The 12,960-nt window shown below is 42.7% G+C and overlaps 1 protein-coding gene across 1 annotated transcript in view; it reads left to right on the top strand.

Moving 5' to 3' along the window:
• Positions 1-1,071: 1,071 nt before the first annotated feature.
• Positions 1,072-12,960, top strand: part of LOC308081115 (nesprin-1-like) — a gene marked incomplete at both ends in the record, with an annotated part of 28,468 nt that continues 16,579 nt past the window's right edge. Inside the window, 10 exons of the mRNA XM_080457509.1 lie at positions 1,072-1,146; positions 2,204-2,317; positions 2,903-3,064; positions 3,596-3,805; positions 4,207-4,380; positions 10,529-10,720; positions 11,442-11,573; positions 11,864-11,964; positions 12,268-12,418; positions 12,771-12,899. Of these exons, the coding sequence (XP_080313635.1) occupies positions 1,072-1,146; positions 2,204-2,317; positions 2,903-3,064; positions 3,596-3,805; positions 4,207-4,380; positions 10,529-10,720; positions 11,442-11,573; positions 11,864-11,964; positions 12,268-12,418; positions 12,771-12,899 (1,440 nt within the window). The remainder of the gene's footprint in view (positions 1,147-2,203; positions 2,318-2,902; positions 3,065-3,595; positions 3,806-4,206; positions 4,381-10,528; positions 10,721-11,441; positions 11,574-11,863; positions 11,965-12,267; positions 12,419-12,770; positions 12,900-12,960) is intronic.

The raw sequence follows: 12,960 nt of genomic DNA, 5'->3' as shown, positions 1-12,960 counted from the left end.
AAACACACATTAACCACTGTATCCCTATTTTATACATAGGCTATTTGAAAATAGCAGATCTACAAGCTCACAACGCGTCGCATCGCGATGCGGTGTGAGCTTGTAGATCTGCTATTTTCAAACATTTTGGTACTTTTAGTTTTGCTACCTTAAAGGGGTATTTCACTTTCAAAAAAACTTTTGGTCATTGTATCATCTACTCAGGCCTTTGTGAGCCCTCCAGACAGTTTCTAAGTTGCTCGATTCAGTATTAGATATTTGATATTCATTTTATCAGACCCGCCCCCTTCCTATACAGACCCATTGTAACTCAAACTCCATTTTAACCATGTTAGATTCATTAAAAACACCCGTCCTTGGTACTGGTGACTCATACCGCCACCCTAATACGCGAGGGGGCCGTGTTTTTTCAATTACTTGTTTATTTTATTTAAAAAAAAAAATATATCTATATATATATTATATATTTATATATATATAATTCAATAAAAAAATGCAATAAAATAAATGAAAACATTTATCGGGAAAACACGGCCCCTCACGCATTAGGAGGGCAGGGTGAGTCACCAGAACCAAGGACGGGTGTTTTCGATGATTCTAACATGGTTAAAATGAAGTTTGAAGTTACAATGGGTTTGTATAGGAAGGGGGCGTGTCTGATTAAATGAATCTCAAATATCTAAATATTGAATCGAGCAACTTAAAAACTGTCTGGAGGGCTCACAAAGGCCTGAGTAGACGACAAAAATACCAAAAGTTTTTTTGAAAGTGAAATATCCCTTTAAGTACATTTTGATACCAACACTTTTGCACTTTTTCTCAAGTACATTTTGAATTCCGGACTTTTACCTGTAAGAGAGTATACTTCTACATTGCAGTATTGATACTTTTACTTAAGTAAAACATTTGAGTACTTTTTCCACCACGGGCGACACCCACGTCACCAGCCGAATACCCCCCCCCCAGATTAGTGACGCCATAGGGTTCAAGCTGTTAATCTTGGGTCAAAGTCTGTGTCACCACCCTGCCTGTGATCCGTTTTATCTTGCTCATGAGCACACGTCAAACACAATGGACCGTAAACCCATAAGTGTCCTCGCCTCCCCGCGTACGCCCAGCACCACCTGCTCCCCCACCCGTCTGCTAGTATCACACTACAGCCCTCACCCATATGCACTGCTGCTATAACATTCCTCTACCACACCCACGTTGGATGAGCAGCTGGACGGTTACTGTGTTGCATCTGCCTGCCGCCTTATCAGGTCATCAGTGTAGCTGTACCTTCATTCGTTTTACTCCCTTGATTTTTTTCCTGTGCGATGCTGTTAGCATGGCAAGTTAGTGCGAAATATATTTTCTTTGGTATAGGTCTGTGATCTAGACAGCCCAGACAGATGGATATTATTAGTAGAACTGAGTAGGGGGTCAGCACTGCAGTTTTGGGAACTGAGTCATGATGATTATTTCACGGTGAAATATCTGTTCTTCTGCATCATGTGATGTGTCAATGATTCACTGCTGATTTACTGTAGAGAGAGAGAGGACCAACGCAGTATGGTTAGAAGCAAAGTTAATAGGAGTTGGAGACAGACAGAAGGAATTATTATGAAAGTTAGAGATAGAGGGAGGGAGGGAGAGAGAGAGGGAGAGATGGGGGCGAATTTAGCCAGACTGATATAGTGGTAACATCCCACAGAGGATCAAGACAAACTCAGCACATAGCTAACAGTCCTACTCACCGCTCTTAAATTGGACATATGAATTTTCTTTGTAAGAATGTGGACATTTAGGGGTTATAATGAATTGCTTCAAGCTGAGAACAAGGACATGATACAGGACACTTATAGCAATTACATGGTCATTCAGTGGGTAGTTGTAAACAGACCACTCTCCCCTAGCCAACTATGCTTCCACACAGAACTCAGAAACAAGCGGGTGTTTATTGCTAGTACATAGGACATGAAGGAATTGTATCTGGTTAAGGTGCAACATGTAACATAGGACAACATCAAGACACAGGATAATTCTGTAACAATTCAGACAAACAACAATGTGAAAATGATGATATCATCAGCTTTCAATGGCAGTAAGTCAGTATAAAGTCAGTATTATGTGCAATAATCGTGCAAGAACATCCGTACATGCAGACAAACAGACATAGCAAGACTTTCACAAACCGTCTTCTTACTGTACATAATTGCAGGGTCGAGCCAACCTGAGTCGTGCACCCCTCCAGGAGCTGTATGACCCGTCTATGGAAAGCAGCGCTGCTAACCTGGATGACCTGCAGAGGTCCTGGGAAACACTAAAGAATGTGGTACGTCACCTGGTCAGAGATTAACCTGCCGAAGTGAAGCTGAATATCTAACTGCTACGCTGCAGTCAGTGTTCGCTTTATATAGAAATACTGCACCAGTGCACCAGAAACAGAAATGTCTCTCAGCAACAAAACATACACCAGGATGGAAATATATATAGTAAGAACATAACTGTACAGGAACAGCTCTGAGATCCCCTGAGGATTCATTTCCAGGATCGTACTGGTGGTCTGGCATGTGTAACTTATTGCGTACAACTCTATACTTAACAATACTGCCAACCATTCTCCAAAGCAGACTGTGGTTTGTTACTGTAGGTATTTAAGGATGACAATATTTTCCATTCATTTCAGTGCAGTATTATTACAACTTCCAGGGAAACAAATATACGACAACCGCAACATATTATAATTAAAATGGCAAAATGGTCTTATGTTTATGTACAATGGATTGATGAAGCTGTCAGTAGACAATGACGCGTTTAGACCAGTATTGTGTACGCTGCACATCCTTTTTTACTCCCACCGCCTACCTTTTCATCAGCACACTCTCTCACTCTTTGTCTGACTGCACTCCCACCTCAGATCAGTGAGAAGCAGAAGAGTCTGTATGAAGCTCTGGAGCGACAGCAGCACTACCAGGAGTCCCTCCAGTCCGTCTCTACCAAGATGGAGTCCATCGAGGCAGCGCTGAACGAGGGTCTAGAACCCAGCAAGAGCCCCGAGAGCCAGATGGCTGCACACCAGGTGAGGGAGAGGGGGGGCAGACAGGCCAGGAGGTATTTGGGAAGTCAGTGTTTGTACTGTATGTGTGTGTTAGAGAGAGAAAGTGTGTGTGGGGAGGGGGGGGGGGTGTGAGGGAGGGAGGGAGGGAGGTGAGTTCAGATGAGGACAGGGGAAACAATAGACTAATGGTCTGAATGGTAGAGAACAGAAATGGAGTTGAGCCATGCGTTAAAGACAAAGATGACAAGTAGCCCCGACTCTCTGTGCTCAGTGAAAACACAGAGAATGATGAAGGGGTTTAATTCTACTAGGCTGTGTGCAGGGCTCAAAGACACCGCAGCACTGTTCGCTGTTGCTATGCCAACTTCACGGTGACTGGCGGCCCCAGTTGTTACGGTCCCCTTTTGACAACAGTGAGACGAGCCATTTTGGTCACTTTGGTTTTGTCTCCGAAGCCCAATCCTTCCTCATCTCACAAATCTTCTTCCCTTCCCTGTCTTCCATATATTTCAATGTTCCATTCTTCCCTCCCCTCGTTTCCCTGCAATCCAGGCCCTGATGGATGAGATCCTGATGCTGCAGGACGAGATCACTGAGCTCCAGATGTGTTTCTCAGAGGAGCTACTGGGCGACGGCCTGGGAGACAGCGACGGCGAGGGAGACCCTGGGGACCAGTTGGCTCTACAGTCCACGCTCACCGTGCTGGGAGAGAGAATGGCCACCATTCGCATGAAGGCCTCCGGGAAACGCCAGCTGCTGGAGGTACTGGGAAACTAGTCGCAGTTAAATGAACACTCCATATTTTATTGGGTGGAATGCTGGAAAAATATCAAATGGAGGCTGATAAAAGGGGTTTTATCAGCCTCCATTTGATATTTTTGAACTATGATATGCCATTATTTGACTACTTGTTGGTCAGTGTTCGATGCAGTTTTGTTAAGCCAGCTGTGACTCATTAATTAATTTATGTTTGGTAGCATTTTGATGACTTTGGACAAAATGTAACAATGAATGGCAAAATGGTCTATGTTTATGTACAATCTATTGCTGAAGCGGACATATGGTTCTTTTAACAATCCGGATTGTATTGTGTATGACAAATACGGAGGTTTTGTGCCTATTATCCATCTAATATCTCTTGTTTGTCATGTTCTCGTGTTTAGGAGAGACTGAGCGAACAGCTAGAGGAGCTGCGTCAGGAACAGGCGCTGCAGCGTTACCATAGCGAAGCCGAGGAACTGGACCATTGGTTGCTGAGCGCCCGTGCCACGTTATGCTCCGCCCTCCAGCCCCAAAATGATGACATGGATATGGAAGATCAACTCATAGACTGCCAGGTGAGACTGATTGTGTCACATGGTGATGTCATCAAACTGAGACTGTCGTTTACAGAGGCCGAGGGGGTAGAGAGTTTTACGGTTTGGTTTGTTGAGGGGAAACTGTTGTGGTGTACCCCATTGGTTCTCAAAGTGGGGTCCGGGGACCCCTAGGGGTCCTTGGGGGGGTACAATAAATATAGTTAAAAAATAGCAGATATACAAGCTCATAGCACGGTACCGAGGGCCACGCTATGGAGCTTGTAGATCTGCTATTTTTGAAAAATCCCTGGCACAAAATATTTTTGAGATGGGGGTCCGCAGCCAAATACATGTCATTTTGGGGGTCCTTGACATGAAAAAGTTTGAGAACCACTGGTGTACTCATTACCCAATGGTACTGTTTCCACGGTAGACAAAAGTATACAGTAACAGTATGTCTCTGTTGTCATCTCTTGTCCTGTAGCTAAGATAACAGATCCTGTTCTGCTAGAGCCTCTGTCAGTGTGTCACATGTCAAAAATAATTGTGGCATGTAAAATCTGTGACATACAGTAGTGTCCGATTTGTATCAGGGTTCCAGAAATAGTGCCTGGCTGTTCTCTTTGCATGTTTTTTCAATGTCAGACAAGCTCATACTCTTAGGCTATATATGCTCAAACTGGTAGCTCAAATCAGATTTTTGGCCTATCCAGATTGGAATCAGATTGGTATTTATCCGAACAGCAAAACAAAACACATGGAAACTGATTTTTGCAGATTTTAATCACATTCCTATAGTGGTTTGAAATGTGGTTCAAATCTGATTTCTAAAGACACTGAGGCCAGATTTATGCTTCATCATACAACTGTGTCGCTCACTGTAGATCTGCTATTTCCGGCGAGAGAATAAATTAAGCATCACTCATATGTTGTTACAATGTTGCCACAGCAACCGATGCAGATATAGGTTGACAATGTCTCTGAATACACAAATCTAATCGGATCACTTGCAAATAAAAGTGTGGACAGTTATGCTTATAGATCGTATTTGATAAACAAATGGGTTTTGCCTGCAGTCTGAACAAAGCCTTTTAGTCTCTGTTGATGTCTGTTGCATGAATAGACCCTTTTATGCTTGTTGGTTTCCACCCAGACATGAACAAAATGTATCATAGTCAGAGGACCCTGGCCATCCAGTAGTATTCAGCTTCTATCAATGAATGAGCTAAACTGAGCATTGTGTTTTGGATTGGGTATTAGGATTAGGATTATCATGGTCTGCCCCCTCTCTACTCAGCTTTAGGGTGTCCTACTGGGTCTCCAACATTCCTCCAGCAAGCCAAGCTCCATCGTCTGCTCACCCTGTTACCATGTTGATCTCACCTTCAAACTGATTGATTTGACTGGTATCTTTGGGGAAGTGGAAGTGGTGATTGATCTAGGCTGGGTTTTGTTATGGATTAAGTTCACTTTGGTCTGTAAAAGGAAATGTATTCCAGGGTGGCTAATTTGTATCACATGGCACACAGCACCTCCTGGGAAAGGAGAGAATAATACAAAGGACAGTTTGTTTAAGTTTAAGCAGTTAGTAATCTAACTGGCTCTATTAAAAAAAAACTTGAACTTAAAGGGTTAACACGTCGACCCCTATCATGTAACATAAGTGTCTTCTTATAATGATGTTAGCTCGATGGCTCAGACAGAAGAGGTCTTTTACAGTAGGTGGGTTTGTTTGTACTGAAGCAGCTGGGAGACAGTAAGCTGATTATAGCTCACAAATGGCTCCTGTGGAGCTCGGGTCTAAAAGTCCCAGACCATGTACACTAGAGCCTAGTCTTCAAAGGATTGATGCTGTCTGCATACACTCCACAGATTAATTGACTGTGTTCAGTATAGAGCTACTGTAAAGAGCAAAGAGCATACTTAGTATGATGGACAGAAGACCAGTGTTGGGTAACGTGCGTTAGTAATGTAACGCCGTTACGTAATATATTACCGAATTGCGGTAACGGGTAATATAGCGCATTACTACAAGGAGAAGCTGTAATATATTATTAAAATGACACTACGTTACTACGTTACTTTGTGCGTTACCCACCAAAGTGAAGGTGTTTTTTTTATCCACCCACAAAGCCGCAGCCTACAGCAAAATCCCTGTTAAAACTAAGCGCGCACCTCTCTCTACAGCTATCATTGTCAACAAATCTCTGTGATTCTAATTTTACTATAATCAGCTGAAGGGAGAGTGTCAATTCCTTGTGCCAATTGTGTTTATATAAGATGGTAGTCTATTTAATTTATTTAAAGAAGGCAAGTTAAGCATCACACAATGCAATGTTCCAATTTACACACGTCAGTTTTATTCATCGATTACGCAGGAAATAATGAACTGATTACAAAAATTTAAAATAATCTCTAATCAGTAACATGTAGGTGATATTTATGTCTATCAAATGTGGTTTTATTGAAAGGCAATTAAAGTCCAGAGCTAAGTTAGAAGCCAAACATCGGGTGTGTGTGCTCAATGTAAAATCCCCATGGTGCAGCTGCAGAGTTCATGTCGGACTCTGTCGGAACGTGAGCAGTGTTGCCAGATTGTGCGAGAGGAATAAGCAACTAGGTCTATGAAAACAAGGCCAAAAGAAGCGACTATAATAGGCCACATGAGCACTTGAAACCTATATATATGTCGTCCATTAAACAATGTGCATATTTATATATGTTGGCTATTTGAAAATAGACGACCTACAAGCTCACAACCGTTCTACCATTATTTACAAGCAACTTCAGAAAAACAAGCCCAATGTGGCTTATAACAATCAGACCAGGCAACACAGCAGACAGGGAGATATAATATATTATGGCTAGCGCAGTCTTCTCTTAAAGGTCAAATAAAATGAGGATTTTTTTATTTAAAGAGTAGCCTACGGTATAAATATAATTGTATAGAGCTGAGTTCTTTGTAGACCATATAAATGAGTCTTAACTCTAACTGTCTAGTCAATTTTTTTAACTCATGCCATGTCTATCTAAATGAGTGTCTGGGAATGTCAAAATGCTGTGTTAAGAGATTTTATTTGCCACTTTGACCACACATGGATGGAGTTTAGATCCCATAGGGACGGTTGTGTTACTTAAAATTGGCTAGTTGTTGGTTGTCAAACAAGTGGTACTGTAGGTCAAGATGCATTTTGTTATGATGTGTTATTGGTTGACACAATGACACGACTACAGTATAACTGTTCACTGTTCAGAGAGGTCAAATTTTGAACAATTAAATGACCTTAACCATATTTCTATGTCCTTATCTTAATTTCATAGGCTCAACATTCTATGCTGCTCATGCAGTCCTTGTTCTGTGGACTTTAATTTAAAAAAAAAGGTATAGAAAGAGGCTAGTCTTGTCATGTCATTATAGGCTACATTATAGAAGGTATGTCTATTAATAAATTGATTAATTTAAGTCAAATTGATTCATTAATGTAATTCATAATCCTATCTTATAATGTAAATGCCTGCCCATCTGCCATCTCTGTGTCCCAAAAATAATTTGTGGGCTAATAATAATAATACAAAAGCTAGATTATTTAATTGTTCAATTGTAGCTTCTTTTTTTTTAAGTAACTAAAAAGTAATATGTAATATTAATATATTACTGTTGCTCAGACATTAATATGTAACAAAATGTATTACTTTAAAATGAAGGTAATAAGTAATAGTAATATATTACTAAAATAAAGTAACTTGCCCAACACTGCAGAAGACAGTAGGCAGAGATACATAAGATCTGGTTACATAAGACTAACTCCCATCAACATTATGTTTCATCATGGGATAAAGGTGATTACTCTTTGTATTGATTTGCAGTGACCCTTCCCTCTAGGATACAAGTGGACCTGCATCATGCTAGGAAAATGTCCCCAAAGCATAACGGACACCCTCACTGTCAAGCATTCAGGCCTGTTCTCTTGGTGTACACCACACATGCACTGTATGTAGCAATGCATTTTGCACCACTGAAGTGTCAAATTATGAATTTGGTTTGTGTACTGCAACCCTACTATAACATCCCTCTCTGTGTAGTGATATGACTGTTGTGGCTGACAGTCTGATCACATCCTGCACTGACATTCTCAGTCACCTGAGGAATAGCCTCGATCTCCAGGCTTTTATTGTTTAGTGTTGCTAAAAAATAAAAGCCTGGCCCAGCGCGTCGGTGTACTCGGTATGAGGAAGTGTTTCACTTCCCAACCAACCAGAGTGCAGTGGGCGTCGCTCGTAATGTTGTGTTAACAGGGCGGGGGTTGACGGACAGATCGGTGAACCAATGGGATCAGCCGCAATCTCTCGCCGGCTCTTTACACCCGCCCCTCTATACACGAAATCAGGAGCGTTGGGGCAGTCTACCTGAGGAAGAGTTGCTACTCTGTTTTTCCTCTTGTTCAGTATATCGCACTAATGCACAAGCATCATGGTCATTGAATGTGTGCTTCTGAGTCACAACTTCGGACTGATGTCATTCCATATATTGAAATGCAGATGTCACATTAGTCACTAGTGAAACACTAGTTGAGTAGTCTTTGTGACTGAAGCCCCTGCCATCCGTGCCCCAGTAATGAACCCTCTTTCATAGTTACATACAGTAGATCTTTCTCTTGCTATCTTAATCCAATATCGAGGTCAACTCTTTTTCTCTATAAGGATAATTCCTTTTAACAGGACGTTCATGAAAGTCCTTGCGGACTTGTTTCCAATGAGGGCCTGTGAGCAATTAGGGGTTAAGAGTCTTGCTCCACTGCATGCCACAGAGTGTGATAGGACGTTAATTGCTTAATTGTATCATGCAGCAAACCTGTACGGGAGCATCTACATTAATTATGTTTCTCCACCACATTAATTCAGGGTTTTCCTTAGGGGCTGTGTCCACAGAAAGCATTTTTTGAGCGGAGGAGTGCTTTGGATATAATGTCCAGAGCACTCTCACACAGCGTTTATTGATGCCTGCAACGTTGGAACCTATCCGCTGTTGCTCGAACGTCCTGTCATCTGCGTTATTGGCACAAATAGCTTATGTGATACAACTATAAGCATGGCCTTCTCATGGTTGTGGTAACGATTCAACATCAGGTCGTAAATGACCTGATTGACAGACACAATCAGGAGGATCAAATGAGTGGCGCTCCTCTCCAAAAGTTGAACTTTTGTCTGCTTTAGGAGCCCAAGGCGCTGCAGCAAAAACGCTGGGCACCGAGAGCACTGAAGCGCGAGAGAGATTTTACTGTGTAGGTAGTAAATGAGACCCCCACCCTCCAGCCGCCTGAATGGCACTGAATGGAAGGAGAAGGAGGTGTATGAAGACACTCTACATTGTGGTGGGAGAATGACGACCACTTCTTTCTTTCTGGGCCTCGTATTTCCTTTTGAAAGGAGGAGCTACAAAACCCTAATCCTCGCTTTTTCCACCTTCCACGCAATTGTTCTCACATGGAATAGGAGGGTCGCTTTTGTTAGGAAGCAATGATTTGTTGCTTCTCAACTGAATCAGTTTGAATGTGCCGATGAGGATTTGGAGAGAGAGGGGGGAAAAGGATATATGCAAATCAACGAGAGTGAGTGAAAGAGAAAAGAGGGGGAAACACTGAATGTGGCAGTAAAAGAGGACGTGCATGTGTGAAGTACATTCTGGAAACAGCTAAATGAAAGCCTGGTGCATTATGCTGAGTAGATACCTACCAACCACCGGGACAGTGCCTGTCATTCACTGTCACGCACAGCCAATAAGAGCTCTTTGAGTAGAAGAAAAGACTGTCCCCATTGGGTGGTATAGCTCCTGTGCAATAGAGCAGGCTGTCATCGCCCATCATGTAGCACAGATAGCAGATCCAGTTCCGCTGGAGAGCTTCCCTTTAATGAGTCACACTGTTGAACTACGGGGAGCGACAGTTTGATGACGTTACAGTAGATATTCCAACAATGCCAGGCTGTTTTAAACGAGTCACCCATGCAGGGTTTTAGCTTAGTTATGAGTGGATCTGTGGGCAGGTCACTGTGTGGCAATATGATTTAGTAGTCTGATATGATTCCTTCCAGGGCCAGTTGACATTCTAAATTCAGGTCAACTTTAACCTTTTGAACGATGATGATGATGACTGTACCTGAGCTTGCCTGCCTCTTCCTGCCGTTTCAGAACATGCTGTTTGAGATTGAGCGGAAGGTGGCATCGCTGTCAGAGCTCTCCATTCACAGCGAGAGCCTGCTGTTGGAGGGCCGCGCCGGCACCAAGGAGGAGGCGGAGCAGCTCACCCTGAAGCTCCAGTCCCTCAAAGACAGCCTGGTGGAGCTGCAGCGCATGCTGCAGGACAAACAGGTGGACATACAGGTGAGATGCACTGTATGGATGTTGTGACATCCAAGGATTGACCATTGGGGTTCATCGTCAGTCTCTCTCTCTCTCTCCCCTTCACTTCGGTCTATGTTCTTCCCCTGTCCCGTCCTCTCTTCAATTCATCCTATTTTCATCCTCCATTTCCATTTAGCTCATGTTCCTTTCTCCCTCTTGTCTCTGTCGAACGCAGTTCTGTTCTGTTGTGCTGCATTGCAGTATGTTGTTTTGCTGTATCTTCATCAATGGTAGTATTGTGGAAATGCCAAAGGTCACGTCGGCCTCCTTCATAAAGGTCCCCTGTTTCCCTCCACTAACCGCAGAACAACAGGGGCCTGTATTTCTCACAATGGGCCTCAGACGCAGACAAAAGGATGCTACCTCGTCGCATCACACTGACACTAAACACATTGGAACAGGTGTTGTTTCTGATGACACAGCATTTTCAGTTACTGTAGTAATGATTTGAAACATACATAGTGTTTTTGTTCTCGCCAAGGGTGTTACACATTGCCACATGATCAGATGTTAACAGATGTTATATATTATACATATATTTTTATGTCCAGAAGAAATATTTTCCCTAGAGAAGTTATCATGGCTGGAATTTTATAAATGGCAATTAGCTTGATATGATATCAAATGGCACATTACCCTACTATAAATCTGTCATCACATTTCTGCCACCCATGATGTCTCTCTATCCATCTTCATCCAGGGATCGTTACAGGAGCAGGAGGACAGTGAGCCGGACTCCATTCTGTCCCAGAGTCCCAACGTCCAGGACTGGCTGTCTCAGGCTCGCTCCACACGCACACAGCAGCACCATGACAACCTGCTTCGACAGAGGGTGAGAGACAGTAGTCTTTTTCTATGTTAGACCCCACCAAAAATACGTTTTACTCTTATGTACCTGTACACAAGATGTAACAATAAAACACAAACTTGAACGTTGAGCCAGATCCGTTATAAACCATTAGTTTCCTTTTGATGGCCTGCGTTCTCAGATGATGAAATCAGTAGCATGGTGCAAAACTATATTGATTTAAATGAAAGGTAACTATTTCAAATAGCAAGTCCTAGCCCTTGTTGGAGTACAGTATCTGATACAATGTGCTGCTGTTCTTTCTGTTGCTGTAGGAGCTAGAGGAGCAGGTAGCGGAACAGAGGAGGTTGTTACAGTCTGTAGCCAGCGTTGGAGAGGAGTTACTAAGCCAACAGACCACACCTAACGGAGACAGGTACTGCAGTTTGTCTTTCTCACTTCTTGACAAAAATGCATTATTTATTTACAGGTACATGTGGTGCATTCTACTTTTTCTTTCTGTTAAATTTCAATTTGTAATGAAGCCCTTGGGTTTAGTTTTAAATAATCTTTGCAAGATGACACTATTATATTATAAGTATATTATTATAAGCATAATATTAAGGGGAAATTGAAGGAGGAAAACCTCCAGGACCAGGGGGCATGACAGTGGTCCCCAGTGTGATAGCACATTATGTTCTTCCCTCATTGTCCTCACGTCAAACGTATGCTTCCACAGTGAGATGTCAGTCCCAGGAGGACTGTTGCTGGAGGTGGACAGCCTGACCCCCCTGGACCAGCTGAGACAGAGGTGGGAGAACCTTAATAAAGACCAGAGCACCAAGTTGCAGCTGTCTCTCAACTCCCTGGAGCAAGACCAGCTCAGCCCGGTACCGATGCACAGTCTCTCTCTTCATTTTAAGGCGAAAATCGTTGGAAATGTTTCAAAATAATGAAAATAGCTGATCTACTAGCTCACCACAACGCATCGCAACGCATTGTGAGCTTGTAGATCGTCTATTTTCGCCACGTAACACCATCGTACGACTAGGTATAAAATAGTGCTTAAGTGGTGCTACTACTTTGTGTGTCAAGATTGAGTCATTTCTGAAGGTTTTCTTAATGTTGAAAAGCATTTTTAGTACACTTCATTTATTTTTCATTTGTGTCATTTGCAAGATTATAACCGTCCTTGCTGCCTGTTTGATGGTCTCGTGTTTATGTTGTCAAATGTGAATCCAGGTGCTCCATAGGTCTCGTTTATCCAGTCCCGGTGTGGTTCTGAGGGGCGAGTCAGCGAGCCAGGATCCCCGCTCTCCTAGGGTCCTGTTTGAGTCATGCACCCAGACTCTAGAGAGAATAGCTCAAGAGGTACACCACAAATCCACCCCAACCTTTTTCTGAATCTAACTTTATTTTCCCAGTATTTGTC

This window comes from Gymnoscopelus braueri (assembly GCF_963280865.1).
Source record: "Gymnoscopelus braueri genome assembly, contig: SCAFFOLD_485, whole genome shotgun sequence".
Lineage (NCBI taxonomy): Eukaryota > Metazoa > Chordata > Actinopteri > Myctophiformes > Myctophidae > Gymnoscopelus > Gymnoscopelus braueri.
Note: the sequence above shows the minus strand (reverse complement) of the source record. Positions and strands in the feature narration are given on the sequence as shown.